Genomic DNA, 25299 nt, shown 5'->3' with positions numbered 1-25299 from the left:
GGAGGCAGGTTAGGACTGCAGGCAGGCCAATCCAGCACCCACAATCTCTGTTTACACAGCCATGCTTTTGTAATCTGGGCAGTATGTGGTTTGAAATTCTCCTGCTGGAAAATGCAGGGACATCCCTGGTAAAGATGGTGCTGGATGGCAGTATATGTTGCTCCAACATTTTTACATATCTGTCTGCATTCATGGTTTTCTCCCAGATGTGCAAATTACCCATTCCATGGGCACTGACTCATGTTTTTTTTGACCTGACGCTAATAACAGCTTTGATGGTCCTTCTCCTCATTGGCCCGGATAACACGACAGCTGTGTTTTTCAAAAACGTTATGAAATGTGGACTCTTCAGACCATAAAACTCAGTTACACTGTTCAACTTTCCATTTAAGATTAGACCAAGCTGGGGAGGAAGGTTTGAGGGCTGAATGATATAGCATGTTTTCATAATAAAATAAAAGGACAAACTGATTCCACTTGAATATCACCCATTTAAAATGGCATTTAATATGGCCCAAACTAGCATTCATTAGACATTCAGTAGGAAATGTGCTTTGACAGTTTATTATTTAACCCTCAGTACAGACAGCAAGACAAGACCTCAATGTAATGAGAGTTTGCCACCGGTAGGAGGAGGCATAACTCAATCTTTAATCTTTCAACGGCACCTTTTAATTTCCTTCTTTTTCTGCATTGTGAATTCATGGCAGATCTTAAACACAGATTACAGTGCTTTATTGTCTATATATTTATAGAATTTTTTTTTTTTTTTTAAAGAAATTGATGATTCTGTTCAAGAATGCATTTAATTGATAAACAAATTATAATATTGCAAAGTATTATAACTTTGAAATATGTTTTATTAATATTTATTTTAAAGTAAAACCTATTTTCAGCAGTCATCTCTCTACTAAGAAACACAGTGTCACTGTTACCCAAACTTTAAAAAAATCATTCAAATGTGCTAATTTGGTTAAAACCGTTTAAAACTGTTGTGCTACTTAATAAAGTGTGGAAATCGCAACACAATGTATGTTTCCAGTTACTGAGGTATTAAAAACACTTGCACTTCTTACATGTCTTACAAGAATGTCTTACTTTCATGAATAGTTGATTATAAACACGTTCTTTTATTACTTTTAATCATTGTTTTATTGAAAACCGTTTTCTTGCAACAAAGTAACTTGGTCTTTAATCTTCTCTTGCAGATTCTTTACTACTGTCCCAAAGCTATACGGGAGGTGGATCTGCACTGGCGAGCATCCTCTTGTACCCATATTGTCAGAATTGTTGACGTCTATGAGAACCTCTACCTAAACAGGAAGTGCCTTTTTATTGTAATGGAGTGGTGAGTCAAGAGATCGAAAGATTTTTGATCCTTTCTATATTTCATTTCCTTTTTTGGACACCGAACTATGGCAAAAGTTATTTTTATCTGTTGAACAAGTGAATACATCTGCATTTTTTTACATATCCAATATGATTTATTTATGATGTCATCTAACACATTTTTAATTTGCTCAAAGCAAACAGTGAATGGTGAGAGTTGTTAGCTTTAAATTAGTTGCCTATATTATCTGTCATGTATTAGAAATTAATATTATTTAAATATAGCACTGAAATTTTATTTATTTCACAATCATTTACCATCTTTCCTGTTAACACACCCCTTCCAACATTGCTACTTTCGTATCATCCAGAATTTCCCACTGGTAAATACGACTTTGCCTGGTTGGTTATGTGGAAGTAACTGGTTATGTGTATGTAACTTGTAAATTCCAATATTTTCAACTACAAGTCGAAAATAGGCTGCGTATGTTTTTTTTTATTTTTTTATATATATGTCTCTATTTCCTGTGTCATTCCAACATCGCATTTTAATATTTTGCTGTCTTTTAACTATCCATTACTACTTCATAACTATGCCATAGCTTTACAATATGTAACTGTAAATCACTTGCATATGCAACCAGAAGGAAGCAGGTTTGCTTCCAGGATAACCTCGTACTTAGCTTGATTCATGCGTCCTTCACAAAGACGAATCTGCCAGATTCCATCCTTGCTGAAGCACCCCCAGATCATCACTGATCCTCCACCTGGTTGTCTAATGGTTAGACGGAGACCTGGAGAGGCCTTCAAGCCACAGTGTCTTGCACCCACTCTGAAATTTGGTGGAGGATCGGTGATGATCTGGGGGTGCTTCAGCAAGGCTGGAATCGGGCAGATTCATCTTTGTGAAGGATGCATGAATAAAGCCACGCACAAGGTTATCCTGGAAGATAAATTGCTTCCTGCTGCTCTGACAGTGTTCCCCAACTCTGAGGATTAATTTTTGCACAGTTCAATGCTGCATGCCACACAGCCAGGTCAATTATGTGGATGGAGGACTACCAGATCTAGACTCGGTCATGGCCAGTGCAATCTTCAGACCCGAAACCTATTGAAAACCTCTGGAATGTGATTTTCCAATCACTCCTGGTGCTTGAATTTTTGCACCAGGAGTGGCATAAAGTCACCCAACAGCAGTGTGAAAGACTGGTAGAGAGCATGCCAAGACGCATGAAAGCTTGATTGAAAATCAGGGTTATTCCACCAAAAATGTATTTCTGAACAGTTGTTCATTAATGTTTTTTTGCAAAAATGTAATGCAAACATTTTCATTTTACTGAAACCCACACCTATAAATGGTAGATCCAGAGAAACAATTTTTTTACCATGCATGGGTGGGTGGGTGGGTGGGTGGGTGGGTGTGTGTGTGTGTGTGCGCGTGTATTTATCACTTTGTGGGGACCAAATGTCCCCATAAGGATAGTAAAACCCGAAATTTTTGACCTTGTGGGGACATTTTGTCAGTCCCATATATTTTATAAGGAAAACAGCTTATAAATCATACTAAATTATGTTTTTTGAAAATCTAAAAATGCAGAAAGTTTTCTGTGAGGTTTAGGTTTAGGGGTAGGGTTAGGGTCATGGGACAGAATATATAGTTTGTACAGTATAAAAACCATTATGTCTATGGAAAGTCCCCATAAAACATGGAAACACAACGTGTGTGTGTGTATTTACACCCATCACAATTGTGAGTTTTATACAGCAGTTCATACAAGTAAATAAAAAAAATGAGGAAAAACTAAGAACCGTCACAAAAACTAATTTGTGCAAGGAACTACTTTCTTACGCCACGGATCAGGATCTGCCGTTGTTACTTCAAAAGATGCACACAAAACTCCATAACTAATTTGAAAACGCCACTTTAGAACTGGTAACGACAGCTTGGGCTTTTTCTATCAAGTCATTGGAGAAACAAGGATGTGTGTGTGTTTGAGATTTCGTCTGTCACGACTCCACTTCCCAGCTGTAGTGTAGTGTTAGTCAGCTTGCTGAAGATAATGGGAATTTTGGACAAATACGTTCTATTTTCTCTGTGTAAAAATAGCCGTCTGAAATCTTTCTCTCCTCCGCCATATTGAATATCTATTTCTCCTCACAAAAATTCTGTAAAAGGTATACGTCTTGAACCATTTTAACGGGAACAGGATATCTGGTAGATGTTGCTGTATTTCTGTGTTTACATTTGGCCATTTACAATCAGAGTAAAGGTTTCATGTGCAGTATAATGACTAGACATTTAATAATTTGTCTGTCTGTGCATTGTGATTGTTTGTCTTGAATTGAATAACAGTCATGAGATTCTTACTCATTTATTACAGCCCCTTAACTCATTTGTAATATTTGAGTGAGGTTTCAATGCCTCATCTGTGTAAATGGATTACCAGCAGATGTTTGGACATTATTTACGGTAATCACTCAAGCACCCATGCACCCCTTTTACACTTGAGTGATTTGAAAAGTCCCTTGTCTGCATCAAATGCGTGATGACATACCTCCTGAGGTGGTGACCTCTCATCCATATAGACTTAATGTAGTTGCATAAACACTGTCGTTTCACACTTCACTGCAACTATACGTTAACATGTACCATCCTACTCTACTTACCACTGGTGTGCTTCTCAGCAATCCAGTGCAACCCAAATGGCTTTAGGGGACGGTCCCTGCAGTAATCAAAATGCAAGTTGCATGAATGCAAGTTCTCACATAATGACACAAAATAATAATGTTAAAACTGAAACCTACTGATTTGATTATTTATAACGGTTATGAGATGAAATATATTACTGCTATGAATGTGCTGTGTTTTAGTTAGGGCTGTCAATTGATTCAAATTTGTAATCAGAATATATTACAAGAGATGCTGATTAATGAAAACATTTCAAATAATTTGCTGGGAGGCTATATTTCATAAAAATGACTTGAGGGTCTAAAGTGGGTTTTCTGTTTTTTTTATCAACATAACATAATGGCAACCTACATGTTAGTTACACCAGGGGTTTTCAAACATTTTGATACCAAGAGCCCCCATATGAAGATCCACTTGCAAGGGACCTCTTGTGAAAGAAAGTTAACGTGGTATTACAAAGAAAACATTTTTTCCTGCCTTTTAAATTGTCATTGTGTTAATGATTTTTTTTTTAAATATATATATATATATATAATAAATTAAAATGTATATATGAAAACCCCAGGGTTACACCACATGACTTTGATTTTTTGAGGACAAAAGTTTCTAAAATGTAATAATATTTTAAACAAAATTGTTTAACTCCTTATTTAAAATAATAGTAATAATAATAAAATATTATTCTGCGGTACTCTGAGTTGACTATGCCAACATTTATTGTTTCAAGAATTTCAGCTTATAATCAGATTTTGATTGGCAGTTACACCAAATGACTAAAGGGATAGTTCACCCAAAAAATGTATTTTTTTATTCACTTACCCTCATGCCATCCCAGATGTGTCAGACTTTCTTCAGCCGAACATAAACAAAGATTTTAAGAAAAATAACTCTGTACATCCATACAATGCAAGAGGATGGTGACCAAAACCTCAGACTGCTGAGGTCAAGATTTATAGTGGAAAAAGGAGTTACATTTTGGTCTGTTCTCACCCAAACACTACAAAATCGCAGGATTTGACATGGATTAAACCACTGGAGTCATATGGTTTACTTTTATGCTGCCTTTGTGTACTTTGGAGCTTTTTGAGTGAAATAGCCTTTTAAGCTCCCAGAAGAAATGTCTAAGTGACTAGATGCAGTAATTGTTAAGCATGTTTATCATAGTGTATTAAAGTGTATTTAAGGGGAAAAAATCACATCATTGTTCTCTCTCTCTCTCTCTCTCTCTCTCTCTCTCTCTCTCTCTCTCTCTCTCTCTCTCTCTATATACACACTGATCAGCCACAACATTAAAACCACCTGCCAAATATTGTGTTGGTCCCCCTCGTGCCGCCAAAACAGCGCCAGCATGCATCTCAGGATATCATTTTAATGGTGCCAAAATTCTACAGATATGGTTGTAAAATGATGACTTAGCTGTCCCTTTTTTCAGGATACTGTATTTTAAAGATAATTTTGTAAAAATCCAAATAACATTACAGATCTTTTATTGTAAATGGTTTAAATAATGTTTTCCATGCTTGTTCAATGAACCATAAACAATTAATGAACATGCACCTGTGGAACAGCTTACAGAAGGTAGGCAATTAAGGTCACAGTTATAAAAACTTAGGACACTAAAGAGACCTTTCTACTGACTCTGATAAACACCAAAAGAAAGATGCCCAGAGTCCTTGCTCATCTGCATGCCTTAGGCATGCTGCATGGAGGCATGAGGACTGCATATGTGACCAGGGCAATAAATTGCAATGTCCGTACTGTGAGACGCCTAAGACAGCGCTACATGGAGACCGGAAAGACAGCTGATTGTCCTCGCAGTGGCAGATCACATGTAACAACACCTGCACAGGATCGGTTCATCCGAATATCACACCTGTGGGAAAGGTACAGGATGGCAACATCAACTGCCTGGGTTACACCAGGAACACACAATCCCTCCATCAGTGCTCAGACTGTCTGCAATAAGCTAAGACAGGGTGGAATGAGGGCTTGTAGGCCTATTGTAAGGCAGGTCCTTACCAGACATCAATGGCAACAACGTTGCCTATGTGCACAAACCCACCTTCGCTGGACTAGACAGGACTGGCAAAAAGTGCTCTTCACTGACGAGTCGGGGTTTTGTCTCACCAGAGGTGATGGTCGGACTCTTGTTTATCGTCGAAGGAATGAGCGTGTACTCTGGAGCGGGATCAATTTGGAGGTGAGGGTCCGTCATGGTCTGGGGTGGTGTGTCACAGCATCATCGGACTGAGCTTGTTGTCATTGCAGGCATCTCAATGCTTTGAGTTACAGGGAAGACATCTTCCTCCCTCGTGCCCTCAAGGCATTCAAGGTTAATTAGGTTTTTAAACACAAAATAAATTCTCAAAGTAAAAATTATTAAAAACGTGTGAAACTCAGTATCTTGTAAAATATTGTAATTTGTTGTGCATGTTACTACAAAAGGCAACAAATATTGGTACATTTTACACACACACACTGGTATAGAGCAAGACAACAGACTGTAGCTCTGGCATTTTTGGCAGTTGTGTGTTGTCATATTGTACTGATGCCTCTATTCAGCACAAATGCATTCTGGGCAAATAATAATAAAACAATATATACATAAAGTCCACTCCTTTATTAAAAGGAAAATGTTACACAAAGAAACAAGATTGTGGCCAGGAAGCGTTGTAATGCCTCACTAGTAGCACAAAAGCTCCACAACTGTTTTCATCATCTTGTGATAAGGAGCATGGATCACCATTTCTCCAGTATACTCTAAATTCTTTGGTGGTCTTGTACCTCACAGCAATATACTTCCTCATTAAATAACTGGAATACACGTTGTTTTCAGGGTTAATATAATATATAATAATATAATATAAGTATTGCATATGAGTAACATTGGATTGGTCTGCCACAAAAATAAAATAAATACTAATGCTGTAAAATTATACATCTGTTCTTCTGCATTAATGCCTTGTTTTTTTTATTAATAACTTTATAAAAAAAAAGTCAAGTATTGTTTTGTTGTTGCCCTTAAAACAACTGCTTCTTACACTGAATTATATGATAGGTGATTTGATCAGACAGGTAATATTAAGAACTGTAATCAAGGGTTTGATGGCACAAACACATACTTCCCTTTATGTAATTGGAATTTTTTAAAACCTAGTTAATGTGAAATAGCTGACTGTAACATCAAACTACACATCTCAGTGATATTAGCTAAAAAGCTAAATGAAGCACAAAAGCATTGTAACCAGGAATTTCACCCTAAAAATAAGCTATTTTCAGCTTTTAACATTAAGAATCATGCCATGGTCCAAATCACTGATATCAACCTTTTTTCCCCATCCTGATGGTTGATGTGAACATTAACTGAAGCTCCTGACATGTATCTGCATGATTTTATGCACTGCACTGCTGCCACATGATTGGCTGATTAGATAATCACATGGATGATTGTTGGTGCCAGATGGGCTTGTTTGAGTATTTCTGTAACTGCTGATCTCCTGGGATTTTCATGCACAACAGTCTCTAGAATTTACTCTGAATGGACCCAAAAACAAAATACAGCATCCAGTGAGCAGCAGTTCTGCAGATTGAAACACCTTGTTGATCAGAGAGGTCTACAGAGAATGGCCAGACTGGTTCGAACAGACAAAGTCTATGGTAACTCGGATAACCGCTCTGTACAATTGTGTTGAGAATAATAGTATCTCAGAATGCTATTCTGAGATGCGGTTTGGTGCTGTTTTGGCAACACAAGGGGATCTACACAATATTAGTCAATTTGTTTTAGTGGTGTGTGTGTATAACGCGTTAAAAACGTTTACGCATTTAATCGCAATGCTTTCCTGAGAAATTCAAGCTTGACAGCATTACAGAAGGAGCAAAGTGGATCTATTTCAGGGAGCATGTTTCTTAAATAATGATTGACTGGGTAAAAAAAACGATGTAACAGTTTAAAGGACACCTCCTTAACCTTGTTGGTAATTAAATATTTGTGAGGTAAAGACCGTACGACCTGGGTCAGACATGCTTGTGTCGCGTCTCGGGTGTGTTGCGTCATAAAAGTAAAATGTTTTTTATTTAAAAATCTGTTTATTTTTCTTTCCAAGTTTTTTATACATAAGTGTAAATTTATGTCTATAAAGCCCCTATTTGCACTTTTTTTGTAAAGACTTAAAATATTATTTAAATACTCTTTGTACCTCCAACAACTCCAAAGCATTGAAAACCATTACACTATGTAATGAATATAATGTGTTGACATTATTGTAAACTATATGTGTAGTGTTGTGGTCTATGTATACCCCTGGCTTGTTTCTAAAAAAAAAAAAAAAAAATGTCTGACGCAGATGTAAATTGACAGGTCCTTAAACAAGCCCTCATAATAAATCTCTGAAAAACTGATTGACAAATTCACTTGTGAAATCGGGACACCATGTAATTAATTTGATTAAAAATTGTAATCGATTGACAGCCCTAATATATATACAGTGGGTACGGAAAGTATTCAGACCCCCTTAAATTTTTCACTCTTTGTTATATTGCAGCCATTTGCTAAAATCAATTAAGTTCATTTTTTTTCCTCATTATTGTACACACAGCACCCCATATTGACAGAAAAACACAGAATTGTTGACATTTTGGCACATTTATTAAAAAAGAAAAACTGAAATATCACATGGTCCTAAGTATTCAGACGCTTTGCTGTGACACTCATATATTTAACTCAGGTGCTGCCCATTTCTTCTGATCATCCTTGAGATGGTTCTACACCTTCAATTGAGTCGAGCTGTGTTTGATTATACTGATTGGACTTGATTAGGAAAGCCACACACCTGTCTGTATAAGACCTTACAGCTCACAGTGCATGTCAGAGCAAATGAGAATCATGAGGTCAAAGGAACTGCCTGAAGAGCTCAGAGACAGAATTGTGGCAAGGCACAGATCTGGCCAAGGTTACAAAAAAATTTCTGCTGCCCTGAAGGTTCATAAGAGCACAGTGGCCTCCATAATCCTTAAATGGAAGACGTTTGGGACGACCAGAACCCTTCCTAGAGCTGGCCGTCTGGCCAAACTGAGCTATCGGGGGAGAAGAGCCTTGGTGAGAGAGGTAAAGAAGAACCCAAAGATCACTGTGGCTGAGCTCCAGAGATGCAGTCGGGAGATGGGAGAAAGTTGTAGTAAGTCAACCATCACTGCAGCCATCCACCAGTCGGGGCTTTATGGCAGAGTGGCCCGACAGAAGCCTCTCCTCAGTGCAAGACACATGAAAAAACACCTGAAGGACTCCAAGATGGTGATAAATAAGATTTTCTGGTCTGATGAGACCAAGATATAACTTTTTGGCCTTAATTCTAAGCGGTATGTGTGGAGAAAACCAGGCACTGCTCATCACCTGTCCAATACAGTCTCAACAGTGAAGCATGGTGGTGACAGCATCATGCTGTGGGGGTATTTTTCAGCTGCAGGGACAGGACGACTGGTTGCAATCGAGGGAAAGATGAATGTGGCCAAGTACAGGGATATCCTGGACGAAAACCTTCTCCAGAGTGCTCTGGACCTCAGACTGGGCCGAAGGTTCACCTTCCAACAAGACAATGACCCTAAGCACACCGCTAAAATAATGAAGGAGTGGCTTCACAACAACTCCGTGACTGTTCTTGAATGACCCAGCCAGAGCCCTGACTTAAACCCAATTGAGCATCTCTGGAGAGACCTGAAAATGGCTGTCCACCAACGTTTACCATCCAACCTGACAGAACTGGAGAGGATCTGCAAGGAGGAATGGCAGAGGATACCCAAATCCAGATGTGAAAAACTTGTTGCATCTTTCCCAAAAAGACTCATGGCTGTATTAGATCAAAAGGGTGCTTCTACTAAATACTGAACAAAGGGTCTGAATACTTAGGACCATGTGATATTTCAGTTTTTTTTATTTTTATAAATGTGCAAAAATGTCAACAATTCTGTGTTTTTCTGTCAATATGGGGTGCTGTGTGTACAATAATGAGGACAAAAAATGAACTTAAATGATTTTAGCAAATGGCTGCAATATAACAAAGAGTGAAAAATTTAAGGGGTCTGAATACTTTCCGTACCCACTATATATATATATATATATATATATACACACACACACACACACACACACACAAACACACAAACACAGTTGAAGTAAGAAGTTTACATACACCTTAGCCAAATACATTTCAACTTAGTTTTTCACTATTCCTGACATTTGATCTTAGAAAACATTCCCTGTCTTTAGCTAGTTTGGATCACTACTTTATTTTAAGAAATGTGAAATGTCAAAATATTAGTAGAGAGAATTATTTATTTCAGCTTTTATTTCTTTCATCACATTCCCAGTGGGTCAGAAGTTTACATACACTTTGATAGTATTTGGTAGCATTGCCTTTAAACTGTTTAACTTGGGTCAAATATTTTGGGTAGTCTTCCACAAGGTTCTCACAATAAGTTGCTGGAATTTTGGCCCATTCCTCCAGACAGAAGCCTCCTTTTGTAAGCCTCCTTGCTCGCACACACTTTTTTCAGTTCTGCCCACAAATCGGCTTGAGTTCAGGGCTTTGTGATGGCCACTCCAATACCTTGACTTTGTTGTCCTTAAGCCATTTTGCCACAACTTTGGAGGAATGATTGGGGTCATTGTCCATTTGGAAGACCCATATGCAACCGAGCCTCAACTTCCTGGCTGATGTCTTGAGATATTGCTTCAATATATCCACATCATTTTCCTTTCTCATGATGCCATCTATTTTGTGAAGTGCACCTGTCCCTCCTGCAGCAAAGCACCCCCACAACATGATGCTGCCATCCCCATGCTTCACGGTTGGTGTGGTGTTCTTTGGCTTGCAAGCCTCACCCTTTTTCCTCCAGACGTAACAATGGTCATTATGGCAAACAGTAAAATTTTTGTTTCATCAGACGAGAGAATATTTCTCCAAAAAGTAAGATCTTTGTCCCACTTGCAAACTGTAGTCTGGCTTTTTTATGGCAGTTTTGGAGCATTGGATTCTTCCTTGCTGAGCAGCCTTTCAGGTTATGTCGATAAAGGACTCGTTTTACTGTGGATATAGATACTTGTCTACATGTTTCCTCCAGCATCTTCACAAGGTCCTTCGCAGTTGTTCTGGGATTGATTTGCACTTTTTGCTCCAAACTACATTCAACTCTAGGAGATAGAATGCTTCTCCTTCCTGAGTGGTATGATGGCTGCGTGGTCCCATGGTGTTTATACTTGTGTACTATTGTTTGTACAGATGAACGTGGTACCCTCAGGCATTTGAAAATTGCTCCCAAGGAAGAACCAGACTCGTGGAGGTCCACAATTAGTTTTTCTTAGGTCTTGGCTGATTTCAGATTGTCCCATGTTGTCAAGCAAAGAGGCACTGAGTTTGAAGGCATGCCTTAAAATACATCCACAGGTACACCTCCAATTCAGGACACCTCTTATCAGAAGCTAATTGGCTAATTTCCTAAAGACTTGACATCATTTTCAAGAATTTTCCAAGCTACTTAAAGGCACAGTTAACTTAGTGTATGTAAACATCTGACCCACTGGATTTGTGATATAGTCAATTAAAGGTGAAACAATTTGTCTGTAAACAATTGTTGTAAAAATGACTTGTGTCATGCACAAAGTAGATGTCCTAAACAACTTGGCAAACTATAGTTTGCTAGGATATAATCTGTGGAGTGGTTATAAAATGAGTTTTAATGACTTCAACCTAAGTGTATGTAAACTTCTGACTGTGTGTGTGTGTGTGTGTTTATGTGTGAGCGTGTATTTATCACTTTGTGGGGACCAAATGTCCCCATAAGGATAGTAAAACCCGAAATTTTTTTACATTGTGGGGACATTTAGTCGGTCCCCATGAGGAAAACAGCTTATAAATCATACTAAATTATGTTTTTTGAAAAGGTAAAAATGCAGAAAGTTTTCTGTGAGGGTTAGGTTTAGGGGATAGAATATAAAGTTTGTACAGTATAAAAACCATTATGTCTATGGAAAGTCCCCATAAAACATGGAAACACAACGTGTGTGTGTGTGTGTGTGTGTGTGTGTGTGTGTGTGTGTGTTGAAGTCAGAAGTTTACATGCACTTAGGTTGAAGTCATTAAAACTCATTATATAACCACTCCTCAGATTTCATATTAGCAAACTTTAGTTTTGGCAAAAAAGATCATGCTGTGTCATGACATGTATTACATGCCTAATATCTGCATGGGGGAGTGTTATCTATCATTGATTTTATGCTGATCATGCTCTTCTTGTATGTCAGTTGTGACATTCTCACAAGTATTTGATCTAGAGCCCAAACACCTTTTATTGTCTGATATTCTGATATGCGAAACAGAAATAACACCTCCCTGTTTCCATTTCTTTGATTTACGGTGCATCTGGTTACTGGCGTTGATGCTCAAATTGACATCAAACAAAGCCAAGCTGCTTGAATTTTTGCACCAGGAGTGTCATAAAGTCTCCCAACAGCAATGTGAAAGACTGGTAGAGAGCATGCCAAGACACATGAAAGTTGATTGAATATCCACCAGATATTGATTTGTGAAGTCTTCCTAAGTTAAAACATTAGTATTGTGTTGTTTAAAAAATAATATGAACTTGTTTTCTTTGCTTTATTCGAAGTCTTAAAACACAGCATTTTTTAAAAAATTATTTTTAATGTATGTATGTAATTCATTCTTTGTTTTACACAGTAAGAGATTCTTCTTAGGGAAGTATAGTAATTCAGTAGACACCGTTTATTATTTTTCGAATTGAAAAGTGCTTTATGAAGTACATTCAGACAATATGATGTGGTGTCTGGCTCAAGTTACCTTATCAAATCATCCATACATCAGTGCTGTTAGTCATAGTGAATATATTAGAATAAGCTGGCTGAAGGCATCTCACAGACTGCAGAAGATCAAACACAATCTCATATAGATTACAAGAAATCAGGCCAGAGACATCCAGCAACTCAGCACTAAGGAAACAGAATCTACAGGTCATCAGAACTGAAATGGAAGTGGAAAGTGCCAGCACTCATGTTTAGCATGAAGTATAGTTTTTCTAAGAAAACTACTAACACGCAGAAATTAAGATGCAGGCACAAAACCAACAAGACCCTCCCATCGGTAATGAGTAATCTTGGGTAGCTTATTTTAGTGCAGCTTCACAACACATGCTTATTGGCGGTTTGTACCATAAATCACATGCGTCCCAATGTTTTTGTCTCATGCATTCGGCTGTATTATTATTATCAGGTGGGACACAAAACCTCTGGGGTTTAGTGAGAATGAAAGTGGTGAAACGTGTTGTGGTTGTTCAAAGCCCCCCCTTACTTGTGTTCAGAGTGAAGTAGGCTTTCTCAGTCAAACTCATAGTGCTTTTTTCTATTTCTATCAGGCGTTTGATGATTTCATTTGAAACTGACTGCAGTTCTTCGTGAAATGTTGAAATGAAACTTACCTTTCATAGCCTATAGAGAAGATGTGAGAACATCATATTTTTTTCACATTTGCATAGTAGATAAAAAGATACACCCTTTTTAGTGAAGGCTATAGTAGAATTTGCTTCCACCTTTGCAATGTTTCACCATGCTTTAATATAATAACGGATGTTTTCTCACCACATCAAGTGTCAGTCCCCCTATCAAAATCATAACTATGTAAACTTACATGAGTTATCTCTCTGTCATACCCTTTTTCTCACTTCCCCACGAGAGAGACTTTTTTTCTGTCGAGAGTTTTTCAAAGACCACTGACCCAGTTTCTCGCTACTGGCATGTTTTCAAGAAATCAACTCACCCGACATGCACACTTTGCAGTGGTTTATGTATAATCGGAAATCATAACCACAGTGATTACATGGGGGCAAATTGAAAAGATCCCCCTTCCTGTGGTTTTATATGTATTTGATCTAAGCAGTTTTTGTTAGTTTCAGTGGTAGGCCAGCTCATTGGCTATCAGCATTCAGAATAATGTATCCACAAATCAAGCCTTAAGTAACAGAATGACGGCTTTACATTGTTTATATGTTGCAGCTGCTTGTTTCTCTTTAAAATACACTGCCCTTTGACTGAAATGAGTGTCAATGTCATGTTTTGAGTGTACTACCATTATTATTATTTATTTTTATGATATGACAGATTTTAAGGTCTAGGGTGATAGTTTATTTTCTTCAGCAATCTCAAGTTTTAATGTCTTGTAACTAATAACACATTTTTTGTTGTTTTTGTGTTGCAGCATGGATGGAGGTGAGCTGTTCAGTCGGATTCAGGACAGAGGGGACCAGGCATTCACGGAGAGAGGTACCATAGTTGTCCAACACTGTTAGAGATCAGGATCTATTTTAGGCACCTGTACAGAATTAAGTTTATTTGGTGTATGCAACCCATTTAAAATACTTAATCTATTCCAAATTCAATGCTAAATTCCAATGAAAATGGGAATTTATCTGCGATGTGCTTGGCTTGCATTCAGTACCGCCACTTCCTATACACATAGTACGCAGTCTGCATAAGGCACCTACTCCTTTGGGGGGGGCACCATCTTACCCTAGGGGGGCACTAGAAACTCCATCGGCTGCCCTTACTCACACGTTATTCAAGGACCTGGTAGCAGACGTGGAACACAGACGATTGCCTCACGCTCGTACTTTCAGTCATGCTTGCACCGCACCTCGACCCATCAGCAGCCTGTTCTAAACAGAGTTCACCAAGTAAAAGTTACTTAACATACTAAAACAATCAGGACATTGTTGAAATTAAATAACAGGTAAGCCAAATCTACGAGAGGAAAAAAATGTGCTGAAAAGTTGTGCGTATTTCACAACGTGCATTAGCCTATGATCTAATATAACAGCTTTTCAGTTAAGAATGTTAACCAGTAACAGTTAATATGTTTACAAAAATAGCTATAGAAAAAAATAGGCCTTTGAGAAATGTACAATAAACATAATGTATTGTTCTGAAATAATGTGCACACAGAATAAAAGATAAGCAGCTAAGCAGACTCATTTTTGTTGATATATTGAATTTCTTGTTTTTTTATATTTCTTTTGTTCAGAGGCTTCTTATATCATGAAGAGTATAGGAGAGGCCATTCAGTATTTGCATGCTATAAACATTGCACACAGAGATATCAAGGTAAGGATCTTATAATGCAACCATTCGATTGATGGGTGATGTTATGAAATGCATAGTAGTTGCCTTTTTTTCTGAGCTTTTTAATCAACCGAATATTCTGAAAATTAACTTTGCAGCCAGAAAACCTGTTATATACTTCGGAAATGCCCAACACCCTTCTCAAACTGACAGACTTTGGGTTTGCAAAGGAGACGACTACACACAACTCTCTGGCCACCCCTTGCTATACTCCTTATTATGTTGGTAAGAATAATATGTTGGTAATCATTAACAGTCATTTGAGGTTGAAAATAAGTAGTCAGAACTTCCATTCCCCCATGCTCTTTCCTCTCCCTCCATTTGAATGTTTTTTCATCTTTTTCATGTTATAGCCCCAGAGGTTCTTGGTCCTGAAAAGTATGACAAGTCCTGTGACATGTGGTCTTTGGGTGTCATCATGTATATTCTGTAAGTGAATCTGTCTCGTATGTGGTTCAAAGACCATTTTTGTCTTTACTGCCAACAGCTTGGCCTGCACATGACATTACCTTGTCAAGTGTCACCGATCATAATTTGTTACATATAAAGCTAAATACCTATGTTTGCTTTTTTTCAACTGTTAGGCTCTGTGGTTACCCACCTTTCTATTCTAACCATGGTCTGGCTATTTCCCCTGGTATGAAGAAACGGATCCGTATGGGACAGTACGAGTTTCCAAATCCAGAGTGGTCTGAAGTGTCAGAGGAAGGTATTGATTTCCTGTTTTGTTAAACCAACTTGAGAAACCTTTCCTAGAATGCTGTCATCTTCAACACATTTCTAAGAATCATTATACACTACCGGTCAAAGGTTTTGAAACACTTGTCTGAAATGTTTCTCATTTTCTTAAGTCTTTAGATCTGAAGGCGTATGCTTACATTTTTTTTAATTAGTTCATTATAAAACAAACATGAAATTGATGACTTGGACCAAATAATGAAGAAAAGCAGCCAATAAGTGCCCAACATAGATGGGAACTCCTTCAATACTCTTTAAAATGCATCCCAGGGTGACACCTCAAGAAGTTGGTTTTGAAAATGGGTGACTACTTTGAAGATGCTAAAATATAATATTATATTGGATTTTGTTTAATCACAACAATATTCCTATAGTTCAAATTATGTTATTCCTTAGTTTTAATGACTTTACTATTATTCTAAAATATTAAGAAAAATGTAGAAAACATTTTGAAAGGTAGTGTAGATTTGAGTGACTCTGTCTTTGTATTTTTAGCCAAGCAGCTCATCAGAACCTTACTGAAAACTGAGCCGACACAGAGGATGAGCATCACGGAGTTCATGAACCACCCTTGGATCAATGTAAGTGTACATTATCATTACTCCATGGACAACTGTGCATAGTTATTGATTAAGCAGTTGACGGATGGGCTTCCTGTGTATCTATTGTTGGTCTGTTCTGTGGTGTGATTTTAGCAATCAACGGAGGTACCGCAGACCCCCCTACACACTAGCCGTGTTCTGAAAGAAGAGAAAGACACTTGGGAAGATGTCAAGGTGAGGCCTTGCACTTGAAATGTATCCTTCGCAGAGAAGGCAATTCCGGAATTCATTGCGTCAAGCTTAGTGAAAAGAAAATACATTCAAGATGGCTGACAAAGCAAGAGAAATTTTGGTTAGAAATATAATTCAGTTAATGCTATAAAAAAATTGTTTTTTTTACCTAGTATTTGTGTGGGTTATGTATTTTTATGCTTATTAGAGTATCAAACAGCTACATTTCAATGCCAAATTCTATTGATATCAATTGTGAGTCGAGACTTATGCTGATAAGTGCCATTAGATGACGCAATGACTTCCGCATGTCATGTTCACTGCGAAATCCTTAGTTTAAATTGTTGTTCAGTTGTTTTAATCTGCATGCAATTTTTATATTTATTGTTGATGCGGTTTTCTTATGTAAATGTTTGAGAACGTGGGATACCAACAATATGTCGTTGTTTTGTACAGCAGTACAATGACAAAGTCTTTAACTAGGCTATTTTCACTGAGGGTTTCTTTAACCTATCTTCATTCTTTTTCATGATAATTTGTTGTTGTGCTATAGGAGGAAATGACTAGTGCCTTGGCAACAATGAGAGTCGACTACGAACAGATAAAAATCAAGAGGATTGAAGACTCTTCTAATCCACTGCTGATGAAGAGGAGAAAGAAAGCCAACAATATTGCTCCTGAAAATGAGATGCCTGCATGCTAAGGACATATTCACTCAGTCTTTCTGTCACACGTACACACACATTTATGCACTCATACTTTTTTACATTTATTTTAAATCAGTCAACATTTCTAACTATTACATTAATTTGCCACAAGAAGAAACAGGTTGTACCATTATGATACAAGACTATACATTTCAAATATGTTAAGCAGCCAATGTCCACTAATTTGCTCCCTAAATTTGCCATGAGTGCAGTTTTTTTACATGGTGTTTAATGTAGATTATCATAATCTGATTATCAATAATCAGAATGGTTAGTTTGTTTCTTTTTCTTTTCTTGTTTCCCCCTTTTTTTAATCAAAAAGCCATTGGTACATGAGTTAATGAGTTAAACACACATTGCCACTGTTTGTTTTTATTGATTTTTGTATTATTATTATGTTTCATTCTCAGTCTGGGATGACTCGTTCAAAGAGTTGCCCTGTAATGGAATGGTTATTCAGATTCCTTTGCTCATGTTCAAACGATCTATGCATAATGCTAGCTTTCCTTAAGTTCATGATCTTTCTTACATGTCAAATTCATTTCTGCACTTGAATGATCTCTTTCATTCCAAAAGACTACTGCAGTTAGTTCTGGTGTCTAGATATATGTAATATTTAAATGACTCTGAATGTACGCACTCTGTTCTTTATTGTGAAAATGTCTGTCAGTGTTGCATAGGGTCCTGTTAAGTAAAATACAAGATGTTTTTGAGCTTTAGATTCAGTTAGCCTTATGTCTGTCATTCAGATATAGAGAAAAAGCACAATGATCGCTCTGCTTTCAAGAAAATTTTTCACATTGGTTTTAGATTCTACTATATCAAGGAAAGCCAATCCAGTACATTATTTCAGCCCTCTACTTAAACATGCTTAATGCTTCATTTAATGATTTGCCTTGTATCAATTCTGTGCATAATTATTCCCAGCTAGTTTTTCTTGGATATTTGGGAAGAATGTTAACCCATGCTCTGGTATTTCAATTTTTAAATACCTTCTAAGAATTGGCAGACATATTCTGCTGGTTTAACTCTGCTTTAACCCATTTGTATTCTTATTTTTATTTGTGTAATGAATCGTATGAAATGGGATCTTTGTGAATGTGATGACTGCTTTTGTCTGAATACATGAAATGTCCACCATTTTGGTTGGGGTTGACTGTACTCTTTATTACTTCATGTGTCTGTAATGCATGCCTAACATGCAGCGACTGAGTTTAAATGCAGCTATTGAGAGCAGCTTAGAGAAACCAGGTGTTTGTTAAAGGAACAGAGAGACAAACCTTGACTTGAGGCTTCACCTTTTGCGAATGTTAGGGGATACAGGGAATCCTACATCCAGCGAATTGGTTTTAGCTGCACTGCTGACCTATGCTGAACAGTTTTATTTCATTGTATTTTTTCTTGTTCTTGATCCTCTCTTTAAGGATGTGATTATATGCCCAAAATGTTAAACTTTGAGTTTCAGTGGTGTGCAGTCTAACTCCCACACAGCGGATAACACACAAACGTTTTCTGTTGCCTTGCAAAAATATTGCATCTTTTTAGATCCTCTGGAAACTAAAAGATTTCTTTCTTTTTGCATTTTTCTTTGATAATGCCACTTTATAGGAGTTTTTTTCCTCCATGCCATCATTTCATAAGCAAAGACTACATTCTGTTTTAGTCTGTTGAAAAGCAGACTAAAACTCTTAACAGAAATTGATACTTTCTGAAAGCAAAAAGTGTCCATTTTTAGTTTTTAACTGCTGTACTTATATCTTGGTCTGCTTCATCTTTGGATTAAAACACCTAAAAACGCAACCTTCTCCATTTCATTTTAATGAAATGACCCTGACATTGTTAAAAATTACTTTAAACACTGCCATTACACTTTCAGTGCATCACTGGCACTGCTTTAGCTGCTTTCCTCTGGTTCACATCTTTTCTTAAGCTCAACTCATAATTGTTATGCCCTCTGCTTTTTGTTATTTACATCCTCCCATGGACAAATAATGTGAAAACAACATAATCATTTGGGAAGTCAGCATTTTGTTTCTGAGAGTTCATTACCTTAGGATCAGACACATTATTATCACTCACTGACAAGCGTCATCTATACATTTTTGCATTGGGTCGCTTCGAGTTTACCCTTCCTTGTAGTGTGACCAGAAGTGCGATGCGTCAGCAGCTTGGGAGACCTGGGATCAGAAACCTTAGTTAGTTCGCATCATTAGTGATGATGGCATTTTGGAGGTTGAAGTTTTCCGTAATATAACAGTTGTACTAAACTGATGGTTAGGTTTTGGTTTGGAGGTAAATTTGTATAAAATATGCTGTATTTCAGCCTGTACAGCTGAAGACAACTCACTTTTGCTGCCTCTCTGTGGACATTACACCCAGAAAAAGGACAGCATATACCGCTTTGGCCATGGGCGCAGTGTTTCGAATTTCGATAAGCACAGACTGATTTTAGCTTAATTTTGTGTAAGTGGGATTGTTCGGGGGGGGGCACACAATATAGCACAATTATTTCAGGCATTATGAGTGCATTGTCAAGTTTTTCATTTGTCATGAGAAGCAGATCATTGAGAAGAGAAAACATTGAGTAATGAAAGCTTGATGGAGTTTAGGGAGAAATGGGTGGTAATTAAACCATGATCCTGTTTCAATGTTAATGGAAAGGAGAGAATACTGTTTATTTAAAATGATACTGGTTTGCATTTGCCCATCCTTGGGGTTGGCAAAGCTCATTATTCGAGGGGTTGGCACATTTTTCTGTGGAGCTGGACCTGACTACATGTTAATAGTTATTTAATTATCAATAATAATATGAAATTACAAGCTACTTTATGAAATAATTACAACTTAATACTTGCTATATAATTGGTATTATTTACGCATTATATAAACTTTGTTGTTCATACATAATATGTGATGCTAATGCACAGCCACCAGAGAATAGTTGTAGCCCTGTTTACATGGCAATGGTGACATAAAAGCAGCAAAACTATTACACTTGACAAGCTTTAAACTGATGTGTGTAATTTCTGCACCATCGAATGGAATTGCAAAAATAAAGAGTTGTTTTCACTTTTCAAGCAGCCTTCCGAATATGCCCTCTGCTTAATGTTGACTGAAAGAACAACTGGTCTCGCACCATTGGTTTAGGCAATATTATGATGTCTGGCTGAATAGCTGCTCAAATAAAAAATGCTCAATAAAAAGAAATTATAGCACCACAATGAGTGTTTACACAGTGAAAACTAACCAACAGCTGGGATAGGATAAAGTCTTTTAACACTGAAAAAGTTACACACTTCCGCTGTAATATCTATCGAGTGTTCAAAATGTCCTCTTTGACAATATATCTTTAACATGCCCAATCAGAGCAGAAGAACTATTAAATTTCGAATTTATTGGCCCCACTATCATTCTCAGTAAATTTGAACATGAACAGCCCACTTTGATTCTAAAAAGCTGAGTCATGCCAGTCAATAAGAAATTATTCATCTTCATGTTCTTAGTATACCATACAGCAAAGGGACATCACCCTTCCTGTCCCTGACTTACACCCTCATGTTTCCCCCTCTTCACCCCCTAAATGGAGGCCAGAAATGAAAGTGGGAAAAATACATAGTAAATGCGATTCCCTTAGTTATATAGATTTATAAGCACTGTTAAACACATTTTCTCTGGTGACCTAAAAATTGTCCTTCATGCAGTATCAACCAAACTAACTGTTTTCATTCACCTCAAAAAAGTTTTTAGATTACAGTAACAAAAGTAATTGACCCTTAGCTAAGCCCCTCCTTAAAAGCGCTTCTGACCAATCCTGTCCTATGAACTGTTGCTCTACCGCCGTTACTTTACTGTAACATGCGTTTGCTATTTTTCAATGACAGCCTATGGAAGTACAGGCATGGCCAAAAGTATTGGCAGTCAAGGTAAGCACAGCATAGTTCTAGCATGAAGACTAGCAGCTGTACATCATCTCAACCATTAGCTGTGTAATTCCCAGCCAATCACATGTAAGCCGTTGCTTTATAAGTCTGCTCGCATATCACATTGCTGTTTCAGTGTGCTAACATGGCAGCCACCACCACCAGTTGAGTCCCGTCCTGCACAGGAGTAGGGTCCTCGCCCCTGCCTCCTATCTCCGGCAGGATATGACTCTTCCGAGTACAACTTCTTCAGACCGCCAGACAGGGCCTACGCCAAAGAGAGACATAACTTTTCTGTTTTATATTCATCAAATAATTGTCATCTTAAATTTCACTGAAGTCTGCAAGTCTTCCTGATAGAACCAAATTGCTCCTGGATCGTTGGGAGAAGTTGCTCTTGCAGGACGTTTTGATACCATTCTTTATTTATTGCAGTGTTCTGGGCAGAATTATGAGAGGGCACACTCCCTTGTGTGTGCAACCCACAATGGATGGTCTCAGGATGCTTCACTGTTGGCACGACACAGGACTCATGGTAGTATTCACCATTCTTCTCAGGACTATCGATTTTCCAGATGTCCCAAACAGTCGGAAGGGGGCTTCATCAGAGAAAATAACTTTGCACCAGTCTTCTGCTGTCCGATCCTTGTACTTCCTGCAGAATTTCAGTCTGTCCTTGATGTTTTTCTTGGAGAGAAGTGGCTTCTTTGATGCTCTTCTTGACACCAGGCCATTGCCCAAAAGTCTTTGCCTCACTGTGCGTGCAGATGCACTCACACCAACCTGCTGCCAATATTGAGCTCTGCACTGGTGGTGACACGATTCCGTAGCTGACTCCTCAGGAGGAGATGGTCCTGGTGCTTGCTGGACACTCTGGGACATCCTGAGGCCTTCTTCACTGCAGTTGAACCTCTCTCTTCGAAGTTCTGATCTGGTAAATGGTTCTTTCAGGTGCAATATTCTTTGCAGCAATTTCCTTGCATGTGAGGCAATTTTGATGCAAAGTGATGATGGCTGCACGTCTTTCTTTAGAAGTAACCATTGCTAACAAGAACACAATGATTGGAAGCACTTCTTCCCTCCTTTTATAGCAATCAGACTGCTCTTATAATCCAATCAGAATGATAGAATGATTTCACAATGACTAGTACTCGTTCACACTTTCCCAGATGCTGCTGATATGATTAGTGAAATTATGTTTGATGGTCATTTTGTGCCAGGGTCAAAAAACTGTGAAATTTGGGGTTTTGTGATAAAGTTCATGTTTTGGGCCAATTAAGCTTTTTGCAATAATTTTAAATGCATCTTATCACTCTGTACAATAATCTAGAAACAATGTGAATCAACACCACAACAACTGAAATACTTAATAAACTTAATAGTAATAGTGACAAAAGTAACCCAGAGAGGATAAATGCAGTGTTTTTCTTAATTTTAAGAAAGATTAAGTAATCTTTAAAAAAAAATCTAGAGAAGAGCATATGGGCTAAACTATATCAGCCCTCATTCCCAAATGAACATATAACATCTGCAACGACACCTACATTTGCTCCAAGTTAAATTAAAGCTAATAACTAAATGTTTATTTGTTTATGTATTGATTGAAGTCATAATAAAAGCAATAGTAAATGAACAGTTCACAGCATCTAAATGAGTGTGTTATCAGACGTATTAAATAGTTATGTTCATGTACGCTAATGTTATTAGATGTGTAATCGCTATTGAATTCAATTTTTCTTTTTTTAAGTGACTGTAATAATCTTTTGCCTTGATTCTGATTCACAGTCTCCACAGTTTTTAATTAAATTACTTTACCACATTTTTTTTTTAAATAAATATGCATTACAGTATCACACTTCATACCAGCCCACGTACAAATTTTATCCATTCCGTTATGAGAATATTTAGCCAAAGACGCCTTCATGACAATCTCCCATTCATTCCTAATGGGAGTTCTCCAGAGCTTGTAGAGCGAGCGACCATAACCAAGGGGGCGGAGCTTAGCGAAGGGTCAAGGACAGGTTAGATCATGTAGAAATAACTCCTTAAGGTACAGTTCAAGTCAGAAGTTTACAATTAGCCAAATACATTAAAATTCCTGACATTATCCCTGTCTTAGTTAAGAGAGGATCACTACTTTAGTTTAAGAATGTGAAATGTCAAAATAATAGTAGAGAGTATTATTTATTCAAATGGTCAAATGTTTTGGGTAGCCTTCCACAAGCTTCTCACAATAAGTTGCTGGAAATTTGGCCCATTCCTCCAGACAGAACTGGTGTAACTGGAGTCAGGTTTGTAGGCATCCTTGTTTGCACACACTTTTTCAGTTCTACCCACAAATCTTCTAGCAAATTGAGGTCAGGGCTTTTTGATGGCCACTCCAATACCTTGAATTTGTTTTCCTTATGCTATTTTTCCACAACTTTGGGTAATTTGCGACCAAGCTTTAACTTCCTGGCTGATGTCTTGAGATGTTGCTTCAATATATCCACATCATTTTCCTTTCTCATGATGCCATCTATTTTGTGAAGTGCACCTGTCCCTCCTGCAGCAAAGCACCCCCACAACATGATGCTGCCACCCCCATGCTTCACGGTTGGGATGGTGTTCTTCAGCTTGCAAGCCTCACCCTTTTTCCTCCAAACATAACGATGGTCATTATGGCCAAACAGTAAAATTTTTGTTTCATCAGACCTGAGGAACATTTTTGTCCCCATGTGCACTTGCAAACTGTAGTCCACTTGTTTATGGTGGTTTTGGAGCAGTGGCTTCTTCCTTGCTGAGCAGCCTTTCAGATTATGTCGATATAGGACTCGTTTTACTGTGGATATAGATACTTATCTACTTAATTCCTCCAGCATCTTCACATGGTCCTTTGCTGTTGTTCTAGGATTGATTTGCACTTTTTGCACCAAATTATGTTCATCTCTAGGAGACAGAATGCGCCTCCCTCCTGAGCGGTATGATGGCTGCGTGGACCCATGGTGTTTATACTTGTGTACTATTGTTTGTACAGATGAACGTGTCACCCTCAGGCATTTGGAAATTTCTCCAAAGGATAACCCAGAATGGGCTGATTTCTTTTGATTTTCCCATGATGTTAAGCAAAGAGGCACTGAGGTTGAAGATAGGCCTTAAAATACATCCAAAGGTACACCTACAATTGACTCAATTTGCCAATTAGCCTATCAGAAGCTAATTAGCTAATTGCCATAAGGATTGACATAAATTTCCTGAATTTTCCAAGCTGCTTAAAGGCACAGTTAACTTTGTTTATGTAAACTTCTGACCCACTGGAATTGTGATATAGTCAATTAAAAGTGAAACAATCTGTCTGTAAACAATTTTGGGAAATATTACTCATCTACTATGTTATGCACAAAGTAGATGTCCTAAATGACTTAATGGCTTCAACCTAAGTGTATTTAAACTTCTGACTTCAACTGTAACTGCTCGCATTCATGTTACAGTGTAGGTCAGATTTTCTTTTACCTTATCTCATGAGAAGTGGCATTAACACCCTTTTTATTTAATAAACTGAATCTCAGCATGCTCTTTATTCAAATTCCTGATATCCTAATGATAAACACCATGCTGAAAGGCAAAAAAAAGATCATATACAAAACATGCCTCCAGAGCAACTCACTATTTAGAAGTATGTGAGGGTTTTGTAAATGGTATTATAGCGTCTCCATATGAACTTTAGCAAATCTTTTGTGGATGGGCTGACTTCCTTTATCTTACACTAGTATATGAAAAACATTTCCAAAAATATTAAAACTACTCTTTATCACAGAGTGTGATTGAACTAAATTTAAATTTTAGGCAAGTATCAAATGATTGGTGTAATGATCTGGGTTATCATCCCTCGCTGAAACCAGGAATTAATTGCATATCATCAATGTCAAGCACGATTCAGAGGTTCCATTTTCCCTCAAAGATGACAGTTTACTCCACTGAC

At 37.6% G+C, this 25299-nt stretch overlaps 1 protein-coding gene across 1 annotated transcript in view; it reads left to right on the top strand.

The window, feature by feature from the left end:
* The window catches only part of LOC127632591 (MAP kinase-activated protein kinase 2-like), a 58173-nt gene extending 38999 nt beyond the window's left edge, over nucleotides 1-19174 (top strand). The window contains exons 2-10 of the mRNA XM_052111266.1: nucleotides 1209-1348; nucleotides 14281-14345; nucleotides 15103-15182; nucleotides 15299-15425; nucleotides 15554-15629; nucleotides 15785-15909; nucleotides 16434-16519; nucleotides 16634-16714; nucleotides 17265-19174. Coding sequence (XP_051967226.1) covers nucleotides 1209-1348; nucleotides 14281-14345; nucleotides 15103-15182; nucleotides 15299-15425; nucleotides 15554-15629; nucleotides 15785-15909; nucleotides 16434-16519; nucleotides 16634-16714; nucleotides 17265-17414 — 930 coding nt within the window. The 3' untranslated portion in view covers nucleotides 17415-19174. The remainder of the gene's footprint in view (nucleotides 1-1208; nucleotides 1349-14280; nucleotides 14346-15102; nucleotides 15183-15298; nucleotides 15426-15553; nucleotides 15630-15784; nucleotides 15910-16433; nucleotides 16520-16633; nucleotides 16715-17264) is intronic.
* The last annotated feature ends 6125 nt before the right edge of the window (nucleotides 19175-25299 follow it).

This window comes from Xyrauchen texanus, chromosome 39, assembly GCF_025860055.1.
Source record: "Xyrauchen texanus isolate HMW12.3.18 chromosome 39, RBS_HiC_50CHRs, whole genome shotgun sequence".
In the NCBI taxonomy this organism is placed as follows: Eukaryota; Metazoa; Chordata; class Actinopteri; order Cypriniformes; family Catostomidae; genus Xyrauchen; species Xyrauchen texanus.
This window is presented reverse-complemented; position numbering and strand designations above follow the sequence as displayed.